Below are 26331 nucleotides of genomic sequence, written 5' to 3' on the forward strand. Positions count from 1 at the left end.
TCAAAAGCTAAAGTATGAATCCTAAAGGTGTTGGGAGAATTTTAGTTCTAGAAATAGCTGACCTTTTCTTATAAACATTTTCTTAAATATTGATAAATTTCAAAATAGTATTTATTTAACTTTAGTTCTATGAAAGAATTTTAAAATTAAATTAAATTGCTACAAAATCTGTACTTGTATATGAAGACTATTTAAATATCAGAATATAGAAATTATAGAAAAATTAAATAATAAAGTTTGAGAGCTATGATAGGCCCTGAATGGCTTATCAGATATGCCAAAAAAAGGATGTTCATAATATTTACTTACCCAATCTTTAGCAATACAGAAATTCATTCATATTTCTTAAAGAAGCCATAGAGAAAGGAACTCTTCCAGTAACCATCCTAATTGTCTGGTACTCTTTCATCTAATCCCTTTATATATTTTTATCTATTATATATATTTTACATAGTATATATATTTTATATAGCATATATATTTTATATATTATATATATATATTACATAACGTCTCTGCTGCTGCTAAGTCATTTCAGTCGTGTCCAACTCTGTGCAACCCCATAGACGGCAGCCCACCAGGCTCCCCTGACCCTGGGATTCTCCAGGCTAGAACACTGGAGTGGGCTGCTGTTTCCTTCTCCAATGCATGAAAGTGAAAAGTGAAAGTGAAGTCGCTCAGTCATGTCTGACTCCTCGAGACCCCATGGACTGCAGCCTACCAGGCTCCTCCGGCCCATGGGATTTTCCAGGCAAGAGCACTGGAGTGGGCTGCCATTGCCTTCTCCGACATAACGTCTCTATAGGACATCAAAAAGCACTGTGGTGACTGGCTGTGAGCCAGAACCCAAGGTCTTGATCTTCTTTTGCTCAAACTCCCATCACCAAGATCTGGCCATCAGTGAAGAGGAGAAGCAGGTCCACAGTGAGGCAGGGAACAAGCAGACACAGTTTCCCTCGGTCTCAGGTTGCCCTGTCCTTCAACCATCCATCCTACTGGAGTCACAATGCAGACCATATCATCCCCATACCTGTCTGGCCCTTCTCTGTCCCTGTATTATTGATAAGAGGCAAACTGTTGTGGGACTCACAATAAAATTAGAGAAACAAGTTTAAAATCATAAGTTACATAAATAAAAATGAAAGCAAGAAACAGATTGGGTGGCTAGAAATTATATTGGACAATGTAATTATCCCCATAGATCACTTTGATAAAAGGTCTTCCCTCATCTTTATCTTCTTATTGCTACCCATATGTACACACACACACAAATATGTATACAGAGGGAATGCCCAAAAAAGAGTAAAAATGGATCTTCTTTGGTCTGGAAAAAATCAGTGAAATTTAAAGAAATTGGGAAAAGAAGAACAAAGCTGAGAACTTACATGATCTCATTTTAAAGCTTCCCATAAAACTACAGTGATCAAGCTAATATAGTATTGCCATAAGGGTAAGCATAAAGACCAACAGAAAAGAACTGAATGCCTCCAAATTAAATCTAAGTGCTTATAGTCAGCTGATCTTTGACAAAGGTACCAAGGTACCTCATCGAAGAAAGGATAGTCTTTTCAACAAACTACACTGAGACAAGTGAATATTCCACGTGTAAAAACATATCCAGGATTCCCTGGTGGCTCGGTGGTAAAGAATCCGCCTGCATTCAGGAGATGCAGGTTCCATCCCTGGGCCAGAAAGATCCCCTGGAGGAGGAAATGGCAACCCACTCCAGTATTCTTGCCTGGGGAACCCCGTGGACAGAGGAGCCTGGCAGGCATGGGGTCACAAAAGAGTTGGACATGACTGAGTGACTAAACAACAACAACAAAAACATCTCAATTCTTACCTCATATTATACACAATAATTACCTTGAACTGGAACATAAACATAAGTGTAATAGATAGAACTTTATCTAAAACTTACATAAGAAGCAGAAGAGAAAAATCTTTGTGATCCTAGGTTTGGCAAACTGTTCTTAAATATGACATCTCCAGCATAATCCATAAAATTGATACCCTGGGCTTCATCAAAATGTAAAAAAGCATTTTTGCTCTTCAAAAGATACTTTTAAGAAAATGAAAAGACAAGCCACAGACCAGAAGAATATATTTATAAATAATATTTTCTGGTAAAGGATGTGTATCCAGGCAAGAGCAGGGATCAGCAAACTTGCTGTAAAAGGTCATCTGATAAAATTTTAGGCTTTGTGAGAAAAACAGTCCCTGTCACAGCTACTCAACCTTGCCACTGTGGCACACTAGCAGCCACAATCAATCTGTAAATGAATGAGCATGGTTGTCTTCCAATAAAACTTTATTTAAAAAATCAGGTGGAGGATCAGATTAGACCCACAGGTCAGAGGTGCTGAGCCTTGCTGTCTAGCACTTCCTTCCAGGTGATCTGATACTCATCCTATGAGGGCTATTTTACAACTCTGTATGTTCTAGATTACAATCTGATAAGATTTTAAATAATCCTTACTTATAAACACAAAAATAAATCATGTCCCATGGAGAGACCATCCTCTGTTGTTGTGGGGAAAAGCCTCCTTTGGTTCCATCTGAACGTTAATTTCAATATTCTTGATCTATAAATGTGTCTGTTCTTTGGATCCTCCTTTGAACTGGTTATAAAACCTTACCAGTTTCCTCATTAATAGGTTAAACAAAAACTTTAACACATTAAAATTTTTTATATCTACATGAGAGTCATAATCTTTTTTGTGTGAAAATTAGCTTTTAACATCAGAATATATAAAGCTGTAACAAAACCACTGGGTGGCTTTAAAACACCAGAAACTTATTTCTCCCTGTTTCGGAAGCTAAGGAGTCCAAGATCAAGATGCTGGCAGATTCAGTGTCTAGAGAGGGCCCGCCCTCTCACTGACTGTGGAATTCTTACTGTAACTTCACTTGGTGAAATGAGTGAGGAAGCTTATAAAAAGCCTCCTTTATAAGTGTTAGTCACTCAGTCATGTCTGACTCTGCGACTCCTCCAGGCAAGAATACTGGAGTCGGCTGCCACTCCCTTCTCTGGGGATCTTCCCGACCCATGGGTTGAACCTGGCTTTCTTATATGGCAGGCAGATTCTTTACCATCTGATCCACCAGAGAAGCCCCTCTTTTGTAAGGGCACAAATCTAGGTCATGAGGGCTCTGCCCTTATAACCTAATTACCTCCCAAAGGCCCCATTTTCCAGTAGCACCACTTGGGGGCTTAAAATTTTAAATAGGAATTTTACAAAGATACAGATGGATACTTAATCTTTAGTTATGAGAGAAATACAAAATAAAGCCACAGTGAGCTGACTATATAGCCACTAGAATAGCCACAATTAAAAGACTGAAAATATCAAATGTTAGCAAGGATATAGAGGAACTGGAACTCTCATACTAACAAGTGGGAATAACTGCGGAAAACAGTTTAGCAGTTTCTTTCAAAGTTAAAAATACAGTTATCATGCAATTCAGCAGCTTTACTCATACGTATTCACCTAAGAGAAAGGAAAGCATAACCCCACAAAATGCTTGTACACAAATGTTCTTAGCAACATTATTTGTAACAGACCAAACTGAAAACAATCTAAATGGCTAATCAACTGGTGAGTAAACAAAATATGGCATATCCATACAAATATTACTCAATAATAAAACGAAACAACTACTAAAACATAAAAGAATATACATGCAAAAAAAAAAAAAAACTATGCTAAGTATAAAATAAGCCAGACAGGGAGGACTATATGTTACATGATTCCATTTTAATGAAATTTCTAGAGAAGGCAAAAGTACTTACAAGAAGAGAGAAACAAGATTAATAGTTGGATGGGGGTGACAACAGGGGCTGGCAACAAACAGGCACTAGGGAATTTCATAATAACGGATATATTCTAAGGTTAGATTGCAGTAATAGCTCCTCACTGTGTACATTTAATAAAATTCAAGAAACCGTACATGTAAAACAATAAATTTTATATATCGAAACTACCTCATAAAGTTATTTCAAAAAAATCAATGGGAAATAGTTTAAATAAATTATTTACTCATCCTAGAAAAAAAATTACTGATACTGTCATAAAGTTTAAAAAGACATTGTTTAGAAGAATTTACAAAGTGATATGGAGGGGAAAAAGTTATGTATATATCACACTTTGTAAATCAGTTCTAGATATTTCCCTGGAGATAAGGAAATCAAAGTTCTATTCCTTGCTTTTCCACTTATATATCATAACTTTACATGTGTTTCTGATTTAGAAGTAGAAATGTCAACTCTGGATAGGAAATAAACAGATATAATATGTAAATCCTCATGGCCTGTTCTATCTTTTAGCAGCAGAAGCAAATTTTCAAGGCCGTCATTCTATACCTTTTATAAAACTAAACCTATGAGAATCAGTATAAATTAATGATGTTGGATATTAGGGAGACAGGGAATATCAGAACCCGTCAAATTAAAACCTATCTACTGTATTAGATACAGGACATGGGTATAGAAAATGGAGAAGTATGGGTCAAGTGACATCAGTTTTATAGGCTTTTGTTTTATTGAAAGCCATAGTTCATAAAGCTCCATGGAATTCTAGGTATGGCAAAATTAAAATGGCTTTATCTATTAAGTTCAAAAACAATTTCACAGGATATCATAGGCAAACCAAGAACATTCAACTGAAAACAATGTATGGAGATTGGCATTTAGGAAGTACAGAATAGGTAAAATTATTACTAATTGTTGGTTTACAGATCTGATTTGATTTACTATTATTAAGAACTTCAAAAGACAAAAAGAGTAAGACTTTCCTTTTTCTTGTATTTAAAATTAACAGTATTCTATAGCCTGTATTTCATATATCACTCACTAGATACAAGGATTTGGTTCTTAAATTGCTGGATAATATAGGGACTTGATAAGTATAAAATATATATTCAATTATGCCATGGATCGTTTCTCTTTAAGTGAAAAAGTCATGGAAATTTACCTCTGAAACCCCCTTTCCTGGGTATAAAGACTGTAAAACAACACCTCCATGTACACAAGCCAGTATTAGTGATTCTTCCTGCATCGGTTATGCACTGATACAGAAAAACTGCCTCACATTTTCAAATGTGTAGTAATCAGCCTCCTAGTGACCTCAAGGAGGAGAAGGCAATGGAACCCCACTCCCGTACTCTTGCCTGGAAAATCCCATGGATGGAGGAGCCTGGTGAGCTGCAGTCCATAGGGTCGCTAAGAGTCAGACACAACTGAGCGACTTCACTTTCACTTCTCACTTTCATGCATTGGAGAAGGAAATGGCAACCCACTCCAGTGTTCTTGCCTGGGGAATCCCAGGGACGGGGGAGCCTGGTGGGCTGGCGGTCTATGGGGTCGCACAGAGTCAGACACGACTGAAGCAACTTAGCAGCAGCAGCAGTGACCTCAGGGAACAGAACTACACCACAAAAGTCATAATTTGGGTTTAGGATATATACAACAACATGAATAACTGTGCACACTTTAAAAAATGCTTTCCTAGACTTTGGAGGTCCAGTGGTTAAGAATCCACCAGCCAATGAGGAGTACACAGGTTTGATCCCTTGTCCCTTCCCACAGGAAGATTCCACGTGCTCTTGGGCCACTAAGCCAGAGCACTACAACTACTGAGCTCACGCTGGAGTCCATGTGCCACAAGCACTGAAGCTCCACAAGAGAAGCTGCCACGCTGAGAAGCCTGCCAATGCAACTAGAGAGCAGCCCCGTACGTCACAACTAGAGAAAGCCTCTGCATGCAGCAATGAAGACAGCAGAGCCGAAAAAAATGTTTTAATAAATAAATGTTAAAAAAAAACCTTCCAATGTGTATTTGCTCTGCTTTAGATTACACATCTTTTTCAAAGCATCAAAGGAAAAATTTTAAGAATATTTCTTTGATTAATTGAAGATTTAATAATTAAAATTTTAGTCTTATTTTACTTATAAGAAACTTGTGCTTTCCTTCATAAAAATGAATACTTCTATTTTTCAAAGAGGTAAAAATGGATGAGGGAAAGAATAATTCTGAGATCTATTATTCTAAATATCTACATATTTTTCAGCTTTTTTTTTCCAACAAACTTTTGTGTTAGGATCTAAATGCATGTGTAAATATGACTCCTACAAAACCACTGTTACTCCTAAAAAGAAACTGATTATAAGATGTTAATATTGGTACTATAAATTCAAAATAAAGTGATGAATACCAAACTATTAAAACTAAAAATAAAAAAGTCATCAAAACAGATCTGCCAGACTTTGATTCTCTTCCAGAGTAAGTCAGGAGAGGGAAGTCAGCAAATCTAGCTAAGAAGTAGAAGGGATATACAACCATCTTTCATCACTTCCATAGCCACTATTTTGATTTCAAATTTTCTTCAGTTCAGTTCAGTCGATCAGTCATGTCCGACTTTGCGACCCCATGAACTGTAGCACACCAGGCCTCCCTGTCCATCACCAACTCCCGGATTCCACCCAAACCCATGTCCATCGAGTTGATGATGCCATCCAACCATCTCATCCTCTGTCGTCCCCTTCGCCTCCTGCCTTCAATCTTTCCCAGCATCAGGGTCTTTTCCAATGAGTCAGCTCTTCACATCAGGTGGCCAAAGTACTGGAGTTTCAGCTTCAGCATCAGTCTTTCCAATGAACACCCAGGACTGATCTCCTTTGACTGGTTGGATTTCCCTGCAGTCCAAGGGACTCTCAAGAGTCTTCTCCAACACCACAGTTCAAAAGCATCAATTCTTCGGTGCCCAGCTTTCTTCACAGTCCAACTCTCACATCCATACATGACCATTGGGAAAACCATAGCCTTGACTAGACGGACCTTTGTTGACAAAGTAATGTCTCTGCTTTTTAATATGCTGTCTAGATTGGTCATTACTTTCCTTCCAAGGAGTAAGCGTCTTTTAATTTCATGGCTGCAATCGCCATCTTCAGTGATTTTGGAGCCCAGAAAAATAAAGTCAGCCACTGTTTCCCCATCTATCTGCCATGAAGTGATGGGACCGGATGCCATGATCTCAGTTTTCTCAATGTTGAGGTTCAAGCAACCTTTTCACTCTTCTCTTTCACTACTTTATAAATATACAATAAAAACTAAAACAAATTGCTCAAAGACATTAATGCATCTGCTTAAAGTAGTGATTTTTTAAAAAGAAATCATTAAAAAAAATTAAACAAAAGGGGGGAGGCAGGGGGAGTTTTTAACAAACTAAATTTTGTTTACTTCTCATTACACCAATCCTTGGCAAATCATAAAGGTTTTTGTGCACTAAATCAATCATTAATTTTAAAATTACCTGCAGAACAGACAATCTGACTTAAATTAAAACCTTTAACATTATAAAACATAATTTACAGAAGAAGCAACAAGCATGTTCAAATAACATATAAAAAATAAAACAAAATACATATTGAAGACATTACTTTTTAAGAAATACCTATTTCAGCACATCATCTATACTCTGCAAGCTAATTTTTCTCCACAATTAAAATGAAACCATAATTTTCTCATTATGTCACAAAACAACAATATACTGAAATCAAGGTAAAAAATCAATTAAAACCATAAAATAACCATTAAAATATAATCTTTGTTTACATATCTAACACTTGCCTTTCCCAAAGATTGCTCAATAAATGCAATATATCAAATCACTCTATTAAGAAAAACATGCTTAATACTTGAAGCCCTTTAGTAAAACTGAATTATAAACCCAAGTTTTGCCAAAATATAAAAAGGTGTGGTAGAAATTGCTGCATACCACCTTCAAAATACTGCAAGTTGATTTGAATTTAAAAATACATTAAATAAAAATGACTGAATTCTCATTCATAGGTTGCACTGAAGAAAATACATTTGTTAAGTTCTCAAGAAAGTTTATTCCAAAAGATTATGAACATTTTTACAATCATTAGGCTTTTTTTTCTGTTAATATTCCTAATTCCTGGTCTTCATAATAAACAAATGATTATGAACCCAATATGGGCTTCTATTCTGGCAACCACACACTTCTCACAAAATATTTCAATAAAGGATTTAAATGTACACTTCAAAGACAAAATAGTGTAAAATATCCAACCCCAAGCCATTTGCTCTTGCACACCGTGTAAACAGCTCAGTCCCTCGCATCATGCCTGACTTCTTTTGAATCTCTCCACTGACTTCAGTATTGTTTCAAGGTTCCCGTACAACACCAAGCTGGTAATACACCATGGTGTAATTGCATACAGAAAGGGAAAGCACTGCATGTGAAGTGAATTTGGAAGTATTCTCCTTAAAAGACTTCAAATTAGATCACTGCTATCATGACATTAGCTGCTTTGAAATTTTTTCACAAAGGAATGGCCCATGGAAAGGAATTCAATAGCATGATTGATGGGAGAGGCTTTCCAACTTTTCTCTTTTTTCCCTTTTCTCTGAGGGACCAACTTTTCTCCTTTTGCCTTTTTAAAAAGTATCACCAGAATAAACTTTTGTGTTTCTGACATTTGGCAAGTTTTCTACCACTTCCCCTCACACCTTACCTTAAAAGGAGTACTTTCTGTATTTTTTTTGTACTGAGAAGGATGCATGGCCCAGAAAACAAATTCTTTTTCTTTTAGAAGAATTTTAATGGTCATTTTTATTCTAAGACTTTTACATAATTTTCAAACTTGTAAAAGTTTTAAAATATAATTTAGAAGTTTTAACTCTGTAAACAAATTTTACAATATGTAATAGTATCAACAGAAATTTATTCTGATAAATCTGTTTTATCTAATCTAGTACACTAAATAATTTTATGTAAAAGTCTGAACTGAAAATCTCTATATTACTATAAAGATACTAATATACATTTAAGTATTAATATACAGGATAAAGTTACTTTACTAATATGTGCTGTGTGTGTGCCCTGTGCTCAGTTGTATTTGACTCCTTGTGACCCCATGGACTATAGCCTTCCATACTCCTTTGTCCATGGGACTCTCCAGGCAAGAATACTGGGGTGGGTTGCCATTCCCTTCTCCAGGGGAACTTCCTGACCCAGGGATCAAACCCAGGTTTCCCACATTGCAGGCAGATTCTTTACCATTTGAGCCACCAGGGAAGTCCTACCTGCAAGCTAGACTAATAAAGTAGCTTGTATGTCTATAAGACACACTGAAAGAACAGGTTCTGAATATGAGTTTAGCACTCTGGTGGACAATTTATTCATTTATTCAGTGGTCATCTAGCAAACTGAGGGTGGGTAGATTTTATCCCTATTAGCTGTCAAACTAGATTCCTGAACCACTTGGCACTATATCAAGATAATGACCAACTATTAACACTATCAATACTTCTTTCTCTCTTCTCTAACTAGTCTCTTCCCTGGAAGTTAACAGTTTAAACTATTCAACAATAAAATATTACAAGCTCCTTTGAAGCCTGGCTCTAGATTTTGGTATCCCTTCACTGTCCCCACTTCCTCTAGGACACAGAATATATTTGGAACCAATAAATACTTTTTTGTTGAGTAGGTGAAATAGTAAGTGCCCCAGATCATGCAGCCAATCCTACCAAATAGAAAGTCTATTTACATATATTGCTGACTATACTTACATAGCCTGGTAACACCAGAGGGGACTCTGCCAGATTGATCAATTACATTTTTTAGTGAGAAAAGTGCTAGCTAGCTATTTTGCCAGTATTGATGTGGAATCACTGAAAAGTTGTTTCACTAGGAAGGTGAATTGCTATGGCATCCACCCAAGGAGGATAATACAGGGGTGAACAGCCTTGATTATTTGGTGGCAGGTGGCACAATTAGATCCTTTGTGTTTTGAAGATTCAAGATGAGAACTGCTCTCTTCTCCCTTTGAGTTGACCACTAAAGAAGGAAGAGTGAACACAGGCACAATGAAACCAGGGCTGGCCCAGTGTTCCTGGGACCCCCTATCAATCCTAGAAACCGTAACCCATGGATGTAAACGTGGAGCACCTCTGACCAGGCTTGTATCCGCAGGAGAAGGGTCAGCAACTCTGAGGAGTCACAGCAGGCTGCACTACTATCAGTCAGACTGCACCAATGAAGTCTCAACGGTGGGGCGGCAAGCAATGGGGGAAGCTGTAGCATGACCAGGCTTCCTGTCCTCTGTAGGAAGAAGGCTGATCTACAGCCCCTGACTGCCAGCAATGAGCATAAAGATTTCAGAATAATTTAGGTGGCAACAGGACAAATCTAAGAAGAGATACTAAATTTCATTCCAATAAAGCAACAGAGGCTTAACCAGAAGAAAAGTAAATTTTAAGAAAAAAATGATAAACTTGACCATACTTGAAGCCTGAGTTTTAGAACAATTCCTGCTACTTATATGTAGTATGTATTTCTGTTTTTGCATGCTTTTATCCATTTAAGTATAACATTGATTGCTTCCGTGTTTTCAATTTGGGCTAAAAATCTTTCCTTTTTTGGTATACAAAACAACTTTTTAAGGGCAAAATCATTTCAGAGAAACAGGCTGATTTATCATGCCAGATGTAAGCAACAACTATTCTGACTCTTAGTTACATTTTGGGGTTTGTTTGTTACCATACTCTTCTCTCACGGGAATTCACAGAGGGTTTACAGTGAATCACAAAAGCATCAGGATTTTCTTGACAATCAAGGGATAGCTGGTTTTTCTGACTCTTCTAATATCCATTTGCTTTTGTGGCCAATGGTGAGTCATAAGGTATTTGGCAAATTGCTCTGCACTGATGGAAATCTTTCTCCAGTAATCCTTTATTTGTAAGTGTGTCGTACTTCTTTTCAGAACAGATCATGTAATTTTACTTAAGTCAGACTAGGCTTTTGGAAGAAAACGAGTTTAAATTTATTCTTCTGTAACAAACAATGATATAGTTTTGATACTAGAAGTGGGAGAATGCAACATATAAATGTTTCAATGGCATACAAGTTATATAAAAGAATACAGGTAAACAATCAGATGAGAAATCAAAGAACATCTAATAGGACTTTCACTTCCAGATATGACAAGGTCACTACACCAGACTTGCTTCCAACCAAAATACAGCAACACAACTAGTCAAAAATAAATAAGAAAACTGTTTTCAAGTAACAGAAAGGAAACAAAGGACTCTGATCACTGAAATAAGGGAAATACCTCTTGTGTCCCAAGCCAGACAAGGCTTTCTTGGCCACAACATAGGGAAGGGGAACCCAAGTGGAACACTGCAGTCTCACAGTGCTGAAGGTCACAGTTTGGGAGTTGAAGCAGCTAGAAAATGCAAGACAAGGTACTAAAGAGGAAAAAAGCTATGAGAGAGTGAAGAAGGGCTTAATAAATAAAATACTCGAGAGAACAAAAGAAGTTACTGCAGTAGAAGACAGATAAACAGAAAAAAATGTGGGGCAGAAAACTATATAAAGAAAAATAATAAGAAACTTTCCAATTTGGGAATCAAGAAAAGCCTATGCAGGATAAATATAAAAAGTCCTACATCATGGCACATCATACATAAACTGCTGACACCAAAGATAATGAGAAAATATCTAATGTAGCCATAGGAAAACACACATATGGGATAACAAAACTACAAATTACAACTGACTGCTCATTAGAAACAATGAGGTCAGAAAACAATGAAAGATTGTCTTTAAGAGTGCTTAGGAAAAAACTGTCTTGTCAACCCAGAATCCTGTATCTCGAGAAAATATCCTTAAAAGTCCAAGGTGAAATAAAGAACATTTTCACAGAAAGAGAAATGATCATAGTTCATTGCCAGGAGAATTGCACTACAAGAAATATTAAACAAAGTACTTTAGGCTGAAGAGAAATAATACCAAAAAAGAGGTCTACAAGAGGGAACAGAGTACAGGAAATGGTAAATAATGGGTAAATACAAAGAATATCTTTTTTTTTAATTGTGATTCCCTTTAGAAACAACTGATTGCTGCAAAATAAATATATTGTAGGGTTCATAAGTATGTAGAGATAAAATATATGATACAATAACACAACGGAAGGAGGGTAAATGGAAGTATACTGTTGGAAGGTTCTTAAAATTTATGTTAAGTGGTACAATATCCCAAGTAAGCTGCAATAAGTTAAGGGTGCATACTGTAAATTCTAAAGAAAAACCTAAACTTTTCCTCTAAAGTAGAGGAAATAAAATGGAACACTAAAACATACTCAAGTAATCCAAAAGGAAACAAAAAGGAGGTAGAGAAGGAAAGGCAGGGAGAAACAAAACCCAAATTGCGATAGCCTGTGAGGGATGAGAACTCAATTCCAAGAAGAAAACAGAAAGTCAAGAGAGTTGTCACTTAAACCCTAACCATGAAAAGAAACTGGAAAAGCTACATAATTACAGCTTTTAAAATTTGTCAGAGACTGAGAACACCCAGAAACCTGAATCAACCCCAAAAAGTGATAAGCATATTTTAAAAGAGAAGAGATTCCCAGTGGCTAACACGCTTGACTGTAACAGGAGGATAAAGAATCTTCCACAGACAAGGGTTAAAGAGAAAGCAGTCTAACTTTGCTTTGAAGGGCTATACGTGGACTGGCACACTAGCATACAATCCAGAGGAGCCCCAGACACAGGCAGAGGCTGCATGAACTACCTGTGCCCCGCCGCCAATCACACACACACAAACTCTTTCCCACTGCTGCTGCTGCTGCTGCTAAGTCACTTCAGTCGTGTCCGACTCTGTGTGACCCCATAGACGGCAGCCCACCAGGCTCCCCCGTCCCTGGGATTCTCCAGGCAAGAACACTGGACTGGGTTGCCATTTCCTTCTCCAACGCATGAAAGTGAAACGTGAAAGTGAAGTCGCTCAGTCGTGTCTGACTCTTAGCGACCCCATGGACTGCAGCCCACCAGGCTCCTCCATCCATGGGATTTTCCAGGCAAGAGTACTGGAGTGGGGTGCCATTGCCTTCTCCACAGAAGAGGCTAACAGATATCAATTGGAGTCTATCGTCATTAAATGGACACCATATGGCAATTCCTCACATTTTTTACTACAGTTGAAATACTCTTCCATAGTATGTCCCTAATGATTGGGTACACTTGGTAAATGTGTACCAAGCCCCTCTCCCATTCAAATCATAACAGTGAAATTATCTCATAAAGACATACATAAAGTGAACTAAAAAATTAGTAAGATCTAGAGCATTGTATTTATGATGGCCCAGAAAAAAAAAAGAAACTATATACATAGCTTAATCAAAAGTTTCTACTCAAAATACATAGATACTACTGTATGTCATTTAAGCAAAAAAACAACACAAGCAACAGAAATAAGCTAGGGAGATAAAATCAGAAGTAAATGCTTCAAATCTGTTATGAAACAGGTGAGATATAAATTTTAAATTACATGAAGGTAGCCAGGAAATCGATACCCTCCACTTGTTATTAGGAAGCAGTCAATGACATTATTAGTATACCCTTAACCTCTGAGAGTATATAATGAAAGGAAATGGCTACATTTTACCACAAAATGTTCTACATTACAGGAAAAAACAGAACAGAACACAAAGAACAATGTTTTAATAGAGTTGTTACTCGTACATTCTTTAAACGTATAGAAAAAGGCGCTTATGAACACAGTATTATAGCCATGCATTTTGATTCTATAACATATCTTTTATGAATTTCATATTTAAAAATACAATCAAATCTAAAATATTCAGTATTATATCCATGCATTTTGACTCTATATCTTATATAAGCTGATATATAAAAATATTCTGAAAATCTAAAGTATATCTTTGCTGATACATTTTCTATACAATCTCTGAAAGAGAATCTAATTTCCTGAGTATGTGAATACATAAACTTGATGAAATCAAGCTTCATGATGAAGCACCATTGAGTTTGATTACATACAACAAAATTTAAAGCAAAGATCATACTCCTACACCATATTAAAATTTTTTGTACTAAGCAGAGTTATAAAAAGTAAGACACTTTAAATGAAGTTAAAAAATATTTTTTAAGCTATAAAATTATATAATATATATATATTTTAAAAGCTATAAAATTTTAAACTGCTATACTAATACCATTTTTGTATACAATATTGAATGTATACATTAAAGTTGGCACATAAAGTCTAAAAATTAATCAACTACTGTTTCAATTAGAAATTTCTGTACCTGAAAAACCTTGGAGAAAGTATTTTTTAAATTATAAATTCATTCATGGATTTAACATGAGTAATTTTTAACAGTTTCATATATCCCTGAAGTTCTAAGGCAGGCAGTAATTTGTAATTTTGGATGAGTCATATATTCCACTTGGATACACTAAAAGACTCAGGAATACCAAGAGTTACTAGGTACAAATACTCCCAATGTGAGTGGTGTCTGCATTTTTTTTCTGCATATTTTTAAATGCAGAGTACTTTCATGTTATACCTGAAGCACAAGCTATTTTTTAAATCATATTTCACTGATTTAAAAATATGGGAAATGATATAAGACAGAGGAATCTCCAAGTGTGCGGGTTCACAAAGAAAGGTCTCTGAATGTCCCTTGTAAGAAAGTCAAAGGACTTAACGGTAGCTCAGGAGAAGGCAGGATTTTGGTACTGTCTATATGTACATCATAATCTAATAGGATGATCAGTAGGCAGAAGTGACAATTAGTTCAAGAACTCAAACTTAAATTCTGCTACTAAATTCTAGTATGATTCACATTAAATCAAAGTTAATGTACACCATTTACCTCTCTAGAGAATGAGAGAAAACACTGCATGTATCTGCTTTCAGACACTAAAATGCAAAGTTTGTATAAATTCCCTTATGTGAAATTCAACACTAAAGTAGCTTTTGGTACAAATAATTCACCAGGGCAGTGATTTGAAGGGGCACTGACTGCAATGCACAACTGTAGTAATTGCAGCTCAAAAACGTAAATGCCGTCTTTTTACGTCTGCATCAGGGAAAAGACTTTTACTCATAGTCCATCCACATTCCTTACCATCCTCCTCTAACAAGTGGGCAATCAGAAACTTACAGATATACCCAAAGCCCACTGCCTAGACACAAAGTAAGAAATATTAATAAAAATAGCCTTGGAACAGACAAGAAGCTTCTGTGCTACAGACGGTGATTACCTGGAGGTAGGAACTGCAGCTGGTTATTAGCCAACCGAAGATGACGTAAAGCTCTCAGACGACCAATTTCTGGGCAAACGATTTCTAAGGCGTTGTCACTAAGATCCAAACATTGCAGTTTCACAAGGGATCCAATGGCTTTGAAGAGAAAAGAAGGGTAAGAGCAAAATTAATTTGACTCAAGTGTTAAGACCAATTTTTAATGCAATTAAATATTATGCAAGTTTAAATATTTTAATACTTAATATCCCTATCTCTGGTGCTGACATAATAGTAAAAGCATATATCAAATTAATTTTTTTAAACATTTTTATTGCAGTATAGTATCAAACAACATTCTATGAAGTAACACTTCTACCTTAATATAATACAAACTTTAAAAAGATTACAAATAAAAATGTTAAAACAATGTAAAAAACTACTTGAATAAATAATTCATGAAATGATATATAAAGTCTTTTTTATCTAACCAAAATGCTTAACTTGATTTAATAAACTAGAAGTTATTTTATTATTTACCCAATGTCAATTTATCTGATAATAATTTACTTAACCATTATAAATATTTTAGACTTAATAAATTTAATTGTAACTGTTAACTAGACTTACTAATTAGAGGGAAAAAAGCTTTGAAACTAATAATGATGTTTTATAATTAAAATTCCCTAATACTCCAACCAAAATAGGTTTAAAGAGACAATCTGTTCTACTATTATAAAGCACAGATTTAACTCTAGCACCTCCTAACTATTAGTAAAAACTGAAAGTATTTACCTTCCGGAACCACAACTATGTTATTTGAGTGAAGATACCTAGAAAAAAGAAGGGGAAAAAGTTATTATCGTTTAGTACTTCTGCTAGATAGTCACCCTGTAAAATGCTCACTTAGAAATTTATTGAAAATAATAAAAGGACCAGACTTTCTTTCATACACTATTCTAAATGCATAGCACAAAATAATTAATAATACTTTGAGAATAATACTGTATGCTAGAATTGCAAATATTAAAATTATTTGCTAATTCAGTTTCTATTTTAAAAAGCATACACAATAAACAATTATTTCTTAAGCTCATAAAACACATTACTAGTTTAGTTCATTTTAAGTTATGAAGGTTTTCAGCAGAACACCTAATAATGTTAAGAAAAATCAACAACTACTGTGTATAAGGAAACACAACTTTTAATTTTTAAAGGATAACGTCACAAAATAATCAAATCAAAGATATTTCAAGACAGCTAGGAGAACCAAGAATGAAGTGATTAAACACTTATCATTTACAATATCTGTAGAAATACTCAATTGTCAAGATATACAATTTATTTCACAGCAAGTGGAATTTTGTAAACAAGAAATCAAATTCTTTCCTAAAAATAAAAAAGGTCTAACCCACTGACAAGTCCAGGCAAGCCTAAGTAAATAACATTCCCCACTGAAGTATCTCTAGCACTCTCTGGTGGAGACATCATGCAATTGTCAGCAGCCAACTATTAAGAACAAAACAATAGTGACCAATGAAAATCACACAATAATAATTTTAAAAATAAATCTGTATCACTGATTTTGAGACCAGAGAACTAGATTTTGATATAAACTATTTTCAGCAAAAGAGACACTGATATATAGAACAGTCTTATGGACTCTGTGGGAGAGGGAGAGGGTGGGAAGATTTGGGAGAATGGCATTGAAACATGTAAAATATCATGTATGAAACGAGTTGCCAGTCCAGGTTCGATGCACGATACTGGATGCTTGGGGCTAGTGCACTGGGACGACCCAGAGGGATGGTATGGGGAGGGAGGAGGGAGGAGGGTTCAGGATGGGGAACACATGTATACCTGTGGCAGATTCATTTTGATATTTGGCAAAACTAATACAATTATGTAAAGTTTAAAAATAAAATAAAATTAAAAAAAAAACTACTATCTTATTATACTTCATAATCAATCTTCACATATTTTAAACAGAATTTAGTCCTCTATATTTTATAGCCTAATATCAAATGTTAAAAAGTCTAATTACAAAAAATAAGAAAGATACAAAATTAATAAATTTAAGAAGATTTCTATATGCTGGATTAAATCAATTTTGTGTGGGTATTAACCTTCTGGGCCTAACACAATTTAACCAATTAAACCATTCTATGATTCATTTTATTCCTTGCTTTGTGCACACAAAATGATTCCCTATTTTATTTTTTAAAATGTGTCTATATTTTAAGGTAAGTATTCTTTAAACATTACTCTTAGGAAGCAATATGTAATTACTTAGTCAGATTACTCTAAAAATTCTTTATGCCAGAAAACAACATGTAATTATACACACACACGCGCGCACACTATAAACACATATTTGCATGTGTTACACAAAAAGGCAGAGTGCCTAGACACCAAAACAGAGAGATAACTGATTTTTCTGTAATCTGCAAAATATGTGCTTCAGTTCTAGTTCTACCTATATCTGTTCAGTGCAGTTCAGTCACTCAGTCGTGTCTGACTCTCTGCAACCCCATGGACTGCAGCACACCAGGCCACCCTGTCCATCAGCAACTCCCGGAGCTTACCCAAACTCATGTCCATTGAGTCAGTGATGCCATCCAACCATCTCATCCTCTGGTGTCCCCTTCTCCTGCCCTCAATCTTTCCTAGCATCAGGGTCTTTTCAAATGAGTCAGCTCTTCGCATCAGGTGGCCAAAGTATTGGAGTTTCAGCTTCAACATCAGTCCTTCTGATGAACACCCGGGACTGATCTCCTTTAGGATGGACTGGTTGGATCTCCTTGTAGTCCAAGGGACTCTCAAGAGTCTTCTCCAACACCACAGTTCAAAAGCATCAATTCTTCGGCACTCAGCTTTCTTTATAGTCTAACTCACATTCATACATGACTACTGGAAAAACCAAAGCTTTGATTAAATGGACCTTTGTGAGTAAAGTAATGTCTCTGCTTTTTAATATGCAGTCTAGGTTGGTCATAACTTTTCTTCCAAGGAGTAAGCCTCTTTTAATTTCATGGCTGCAGTCATAATCCGCAATGACTCTGCAGCCCCCCAAAATACAGTCTCTTACTGTTTCTACTGTTTCCCAATCTATTTGCCATGAAGCGATGGGACCGGATGCTGTGGTCTTAGTTTTCTGAATGTTGAGTTTTAAGCCAGGTTTTCACTCTTCTCTTTCACTTTCATCAAGAGGCTCTTCAGTCCTTCTTTGCTTTCTGCCATAAGGGTGGTGTCATCTGCGTATCTGAGGTTATTGATATTTCTCCCGGCAATCTTGACACCAGCTTGTGCTTCATCCAGCCCAGCATTTCTCATGATGTACTCTGCATAGCACAGAAGGATTGATGCTTTTGAACTGTGGTGTTGGAGAAGACTCTTGAGAGTGCCTTGGACTGCAAGGAGATCCAACCAGTCCATCCTAAAGGAGATCAGTCCTGGGTGTTCATTGCAAGGACTGATGCTGAAGCTGAAACTCCAATACTTTGGCCACCTGATGCAAAGAGCTGACTCACTGAAAAAGACCCTGATGCTGGGAAAGATTGAGGGCAGGAGGAGAAGGGGACAACAGAGGGTGAGATGGTTGGATGGCATCACCGACTCAATGGATATGGGTTTGGGTGGACTCCAGGAGTTGATGATGGACAGGGAGCCGTGGAGTGCTGTGGTTCATGGGGTCGCAAAGAGTCAGACACGATTGAGCAACTGAACTGACTCTACATATAAGTTAAATAAGCAAGGTGACAATATAACAGCCTTGACGTACTCCTTTCCCAATTTGGAACCAGTCTGTTGTTCCATGTACAGTTTTAACTGTTGTTTCTTGACCTGCATACAGATTTCTAAGGAGGCAGGTCAGGTGGTCTGGTATTTCCATCTCTAAGAATTTCCCACAGTTTGTTGTGATCCACACAGTGAAAGGCTTTGGCATTGTCAATAAAGCAGAAATACAAGTTTTTCTGGAACTCTCTTGCTTTTTCGATGATCCAACGGATGTTGGCAATTTGATCTGTGGTTCCTCTACCTTTTCTAAATCCAGCCTGAACATCTGGAAGTTCATGGTTCACATACTGTTGAAGCCTGGCTTGGAGAATTTTGAGCATTTCTTTGCTAGTGCATGAGATGAATGCAATTGTGCAAGAGTTTGAACATTCTACCTATATAAAAGGACTTTAAAATGTCTGAGTCAAAACAAGAACTAAATTATTCACTATTATCATTAAAATAAAGAAGTATATTTTAACACATTAAATTTATCTACATTATAATGAAGAAGCAGCAGTTTAGAACGTTCTCAATCCTGACGACACATAAGAATCACCAGTGGTCTTCAAAATATAGATGCCCAAGGCCATCTCAGGTTTTTCTGATGTGCAACCGATAACAATCATCCTTGGCAGAATGGATCAGAGAGTAGGTCCTGGAGCCAGACAGCGTGTACCTTTTTAGCCATGTGAGCAAGGGAAAATCAGTGACCTTTTCACTTTCTTAATCTAAGGAACTGGAGGATAATAGCATCAAGAACATTGGGATATTGTAAGGATTAAATGAATCAATAAATGTAAAGCCCTTAGAAGAGAATTCAATGAACCCCACTGTTATAGTTATTACTGTTATCATGAGTCATCTGTAATCAAAGGCTTGGCAATTTTAAGTCCCTTCTCTAAATTTTTGTAATTTCAAATTAGTTAAAATGGTGGTGTCTCAACCTAAGTGGTTTTCATCAAGCTGTTTCTTCTACTCAAAATGATGCATTCATTTTGTGAGAATGCATGACAATATAGCCACTTTGGGAAATGGTTGGCTGGTTTTTTTTAAATAAAATTATAGATATTTACTTAATAGTAATATGCCAAAGTCGGTGTCTTAATTTTGACAAAAGTTCTACAAAAATTGTATTAAGATGTTGACAACAGGAGAAACTGGATACCAGAACTCTGTATTTAGTATCTTTACAACTTTTCTGTAAATACAAAACTGTTCCAAATTAAAATTTTTTTTTAATTAAAGGAACAAGTCATTTATTTGCAGTCATGATTAAATAATAAGGACCAGATTTACCTAGTTGCTATAAGCAATAAGAAAACTGAATGTATTATATGAAACAATTATTTTCAGATACTGACAAGAGGCAGCTAGAGAGAGAGAAAACAAGTGAGGTGAGCAACTCACTTGTTGCTCACAAGAAATTGTGGCCAATTTGCCTAGAGGCAAATTGTGGACCTGGATCCCAAACAAAGAATGCAAGTGTCACTGAGTTATGAAGATACACAGCAGTTCAGGGAACCCGAGGCAGCTGGACCTTGTGGACTACAGTTCTGGAGGAGAAGCACTACTGAAAAAAGAAAACAAGAAAACAAAACTTCAAGGCAACCTTTGACTCTTAGCTGAATTGTAAAATTCTAACAACTGAACAGTCCACAGAACTCATACAGGGCTAGAAAGCACTCAAGTTCTGAGCAGCAAGGGTACCAAATCCTTGTTGATCACTTTGTGCATTTAAATGAGATGCTCAAAAGGCATTCTGTGGGTAACAGGGCTAAACTATCCCTACAGTAGAGGTTACTCTAGACCTGTCCTAACAAAGCATAAAGACAGACCATGAAAGGATCAAACTAAATTGCAAATAATTTTAAAGCCAGAACAAAGCACCACAAAAAGGAAGACAACAAAGTGTAACACTCAACAATTAGCATTTATAAGGTCCAGCATCTAATGAAAAAGTGCTAAGAATCAGGAAAATATGACCAATAACCAGGATAAAAAATAGTTAACATAAATAGATCTGGTATGACACAGATAAAGCAATTAGCAAATAAAAACTTTAAAACATAAATAATAATTATACCCAGGTATTCAAAGAAAAACATTAACATTGTAAGACAAATGTTAACATATAAAGAAGACCCAAATAGCACTTCTAGAGATCAAATATAAAAAATAAAAATCCTACTAGGTGGGATTAACAGCAGATTAGATATTGAACCAGAAAATATTACTAACTCTGAAAATAGAGAAACATAATTTAATTTGCCCTAACTGAAGCACATTAAAAAAAATAAAGACTGAAAAGAACTGTAACAGTGTGTCAGTAATTATGGGACAATATCAAGCTAACAACAGGTAAGAGTCCCAAAAGTAGGGACCAGAGATAAGGGCATAGAAATAAATATCTAAAGAAATAATGTTTAAAAATTTCAAATTTGATGCAAGCTCTAAAGACACAACCTTTCAGGGATCACAGCCTTGTTGTGGTGAAGAGGCTTGTGTGATTCAATGAAGCTATAAGCCATGCCATGCAGGGCCACGCAAGACAGACGGGTCATGTTCTGAATGGAACAACTGATGGTGCAAATTTGGGAAAAGAGTAAGACAAGCTGTATATTGTCACCCTGCATATTTAACTTATATACAGAGTATATCCTAGGGCTTCCCAGGTGGCGCAGTGGTAAAGACTCCTCGGGCTAATGCAGGAAAAGCCAGAGACGTGGGTTTGATCCCTAGATTGGGAAGATCTCCTGGAGAAGGAAATGGCAATCCACTCCAGTTTTCTTGCCTGGAAAATTCCATGGACAGAGGAGCCTGGCGGACTACAGTCCATGGGGTCACAAAGAATCGGACATGACTGAGTGACTGAGCAGGCACAGACACACAGAGTACATCATGCAAAACGCCAGGCTGTATGAATCACACGTTGGAATCACGATTGCCAGGAGCAATAGCAACAACCTCAGATATGCAGATGATACTATTCTAGGGGCAGAAAGTCAAGAGGAACTAAAGAGCCTCTTGATAGGTATGCAAAGGGAGAGTGAAAAAGCTGTCTTGAAACTCAATATTAAGAAAACTAAGATGGGCATGCAGCCCTATCATTTCATGGCAAACAGAAGGGGAAAAAGAAGCAGCAGTGACAGATTTTCTTTTCTTGGGCTCCAAAATCACTGTGGATGGTTAACTGCAGCCAGGAAATTAAAAGATACTTGCTCCTCAGAAGGAAACCTCTGACAAATTTAGACAGTGTATTAAAAAGCAGAGACATCAGTCTGCTGACAAAGGTCCATATGGTCAAATCTATGGTTTTCCCAGTAGTCATGTATGGATGAGAGTTGGACAATAAAGAAGGCTGAGTGCCAAAGAACTGATGCTGTAGAAGACTCTTGATAGTCCCTTGGACTGCCAGTCAATCCTAATGGAAATCAACCCTGGGTATTCATTGGAAGGACTGATGGTGAAGTTTAAACTCCAATATTTTGGTCACCTTATGTGAAAAGCTGACTCATTGGAAAAGACCCTGATTCTGAGAAAGATTGAAGGCAAAAGGAAACAGGAGCAGCAGAGGATAAGATGGTTAGATGGCATCACCGACTCAATGGACATGAATCTGAGCAAACTCCGGGAGATAATGGAAGACAAAGAAGTCTGGTGTGCTTCAGTCCATGGGGTCACAAAGCATCGGACACAGCTTGGTGACTAAACAATGACAACAACAAAGACAAAAACCCAAGATGCTCAATGAATGTCAAGGATAATCATATGTCAAGCGAATCATAACAAATCATAACAAATTCCTGAAAACCAATATAAGAAATAGAAATTCTTCAAAGTAGCCCAAGGAGAAAAGACACTTTACATACTGTGGAAGAAATATAGGAATGTCTCTTCAGAAAGTATGCAAGCCAGAAGACAAAGACACCAAGAAAATGTTGAAAGGAAAGAAGTAACCGGCAACCAAGAACTCTAATTCCAGAAAACTATATATATGTGTGTGTGTGTGTGTGTATATATCAGAATTAAGACGCAGAATGTAAAGTAAGAAACTAAACAACTTTTAGCAGAGTAAAACACTATACAACTTAAAAAGCAGAGACATTACTGACAAAGGTCTGTCTAGTCAAAGCTATGGTTTTTCCAGTAATCATGTATGGATGTAAGAGTTGGACTATAAAGAAAGCTGAGTGCCAAAGAATTGATGCTTTAGAACTGTGGTGTTGGAGAAGACTCTTGAGAGTTCCTTGGACTGCAAGGAGATAAAACCAGTCCATCCTAAAGGAGATCAGTCCTGAATATTCATTGGAAGGACTGATGCTAAAGCTGAAACTCCGATACTTTGGCCACCCAATGCAAAGGACTGACTCCTTGGGAATGATCTGATGCTGGGAAAGACTGAAGACAGGAGGATATGGGGATGACAGAGGATGAGATGGTTGGATGGCATCACTGACTTGATGGACATGAGTTTGAGCAAGCTCCAGGAGTTGGTGATAGACAAGGAAGCCTGGCATGCTACAGTCCACGAGATTGCAAAGAGTCGGACACAACTGAGTGACTGAACTGAACTGAACTGAAGAACTCTAATTCCAGAAGGTAAAAATTATATATATATTTCAGAACTATGAAGACAAATGTAAAGTAAAAAAGTATACAACTTTTAGAGGAAAAAGGCAGAAGAAAATCTTTAGGGCCTAGGATTAGTATACTTGATACTAAAAACATGATACATAAAAGCAAAAATTGTTAACGTGGACCTCATCAAAAGATAAAACTTTCGCTCTGCAAAAGAACATGAAAATAGAAAGTATACAATGGGAGAAAATATTTGTAAACAACATATACAACCAAGGACTCGTTTCCAGAATATATAAAGAATTCTTAAAATTCTTACAACTAGAAAAAAGTACCCAAATAGAAAATGTACAATAGCCAAGAACAGACATTTCACTGAAGAAAAGATAAAGATGACAAGTATTTTAAAAGATGTCAAATGTTATTAGGCATTGGAGAAATACAAATGAAAATCACAATTAGATAAAACCACACATCTATCAAAATGAAGAAAAAAATGTTAAATAACGACATCAAAATAACACTGGTGCGATGTGGAGAAACTGGAACAATCACACTGCTAGGGGAGAATGTAAAATGGTATAGCCAACCTGAAAAATTATTTGTAAGTTTTTAATGAAACTACAAATTCAGATGAAAAGTGGCAGAGTAAGGACCTCCAAAAATTCTCTTTTCATAAAATTAACAAGAATACTGCCAAAAATTATTCATAAGCTACATGAATAAAACTTTAGAAGTTAAACTCAAAGAGCTGCAGTAACACAGGGAGGGTTTGTTTAAGGAAAGCGGCAAACATCCCAGTCAGAAGACTAGGCTGTGACCCTGGGGCATTTCACTTGCCCCGGCCCTATGCCCAACCCTCCAGCACTGCAGAGCCTGGAAACATGCTGCAGTCGCTTTCCGCTTTACCTGCAGTGGCCTGGCCAGCACCGGGAGGGACAGACCCAAGCTGGAGTTCACTCCCAGAGAACTGTCATTTGACTGTCTCATGGTTCCCTGAAAGACCCCACTTGCAAGTCTGTTTTTAACTTGATCTGACTACAAGCTTGCCCAGTACAAAAACACTTTCCCCAGCTGAGATAAATTACAGGCAACTGTTTTAACTTCACTGCTGCCTAAGACAGTAGATAGCAGCTGGAGCAAACAACAGACAACCAAAAACCTTAAACAAAAAAATTGGGGAAGGAGATTTACAGAGGAACTTTGAAAAACTGGCATATTTCTAGAAATATACAAGATCACATGCATGCCCAGAGTTGCACATATGCTCAGGAAAAGACCTGAGAAACCCTAAGCTCTCAACTCTGCTGAAATTGAAGCTCTTCATAAGAAATGAAGAAGGGCTTCCCCAGTGGCTCAGATGGTCAAGAATCTGCACCAATACAGTATACTAATGCATATATATGGAATTTAGAAAGATGGTAACAATAATCCTGTGTACGAGACAGCAAAAGAAACACTGATGTATAGAACAGTCTTATGGACTCTGTTGGAGAGGGAGAGGGTGGGAAGATTTGGGAGAATGGCATTGAAACATGTATAATATCATGTATGAAACAAGTTGCCAGTCCAGGTTTGATGCACAATACTGGATGCTTGGGGCTGGTGCACTGGGACGACCCAGAGGGATGGTATGGGGAGGGAGGAGGGAGGAGGGTTCAGGATGGGGAACACATGTATACCTGTGGCGGATTGATTTCGATATTTGGCAAAACTAATACAATATTGTAAAGTTTAAAAATAAAATTAAATTAAAAAAAAAAAAAGAATCTGCCTGCAATGCCGAAGACCTGGGTTTGATCCCTAGGTTGGGAAGATCCCCTGGAGTAGGGATTGGCTACGCACTCCAATATTCTTGCATGGAGAATCTCATGGACAGAGGAGCCTGGCAGGTTACAGTCCATAGGGTGGCAAAGAGTCAGACACGACTAAAGTGATTTAGCACGTATAGCACACATAAGAAGTGAAGTCTAAAGCAAAGCTGTCAACTGTCCACCTAACTGAGAGGGGAAGGTATGCCACAATACATACACAGAGACCTCAGCAAGGACTGGGAGACTTAGCAGATTCAGGTAGTTAAAGAAATCTCTGCTTAGTCATTAGCTGACCACGAAAGTAACTGACCAGATACTTAAAAAAAAAAAAAAGAACCAAAAGGAAAGGGAAAAAAAAAAAAGAACAGAGAGTAGAGGAACTCCTTCTATAAGGCCAATACAATTGTGATACCAAATCCAGACAAAGACATAACAGAAAAGAAGACTACAGACCATTATCTCTTATGAATACAGATGTAAAAATCTTCAACAAAATACTAGCAAGCCAAATCCAGCAACATATAAAAAGGATTATACTCCATAAGCAAATGAAAATTATCCCCAGTAACGCACAGCTGGTTCAACACACAAACAATAAAAACATATGATCATCTCAATAGGTGAAAGAAGGAAAGATTATCTGATAAAATCAAATACCTTTTATACTAAAAACAGAAAATATAGAAGAGAATTTCCTCAATTACATATGGGGACCTATGAAAAATCTAAAGCTAACACACTTAATGGCAAAAGACTAAAACCTTTCCCCCTATGATCAACACAAAGATGTCTAGTCTCTTCACTTCTATTTAACATTCTATATTCTAGCCAGGGCAACTAAGCAAGAAAAAGAAATAAAAGGTACATAGATCAGAAAGGAAGAAATACAACTCTTAATTGGTAGATGACTTGCTCTTGTTTACAGAAAACTGGAAGGAATTCAACAAAAACAAGAAAGAGCTAATAAATGAGTCTGGCAAAGTTGAAGGATATAATATCAATATATAAAAATCAACTGTATTTTTATACTGTTGTTGTTTTAGTTACTAAGTCGTGTCTGACCTTTGCATCCCCATGGA

General features: G+C 36.7%; 1 protein-coding gene across 4 annotated transcripts in view; it reads right to left on the reverse strand.

The window, feature by feature from the left end:
- The window catches only part of LRRC28 (leucine rich repeat containing 28), a 189841-nt gene that overhangs the window by 129629 nt on the left and 33881 nt on the right, over positions 1-26331 (reverse strand). For all 4 annotated transcript variants that reach the window (XM_005221757.5, XM_015459150.3, NM_001038156.2 and 1 more), the window contains 2 exon segments: positions 15876-15913; positions 15102-15239 (listed from right to left, as the gene is read on the reverse strand). In XM_005221757.5, the coding sequence (XP_005221814.1) occupies positions 15102-15239; positions 15876-15913 (176 nt within the window).

Source organism: Bos taurus, chromosome 21 (assembly GCF_002263795.3).
Source record: "Bos taurus isolate L1 Dominette 01449 registration number 42190680 breed Hereford chromosome 21, ARS-UCD2.0, whole genome shotgun sequence".
In the NCBI taxonomy this organism is placed as follows: domain Eukaryota; kingdom Metazoa; phylum Chordata; class Mammalia; order Artiodactyla; family Bovidae; genus Bos; species Bos taurus.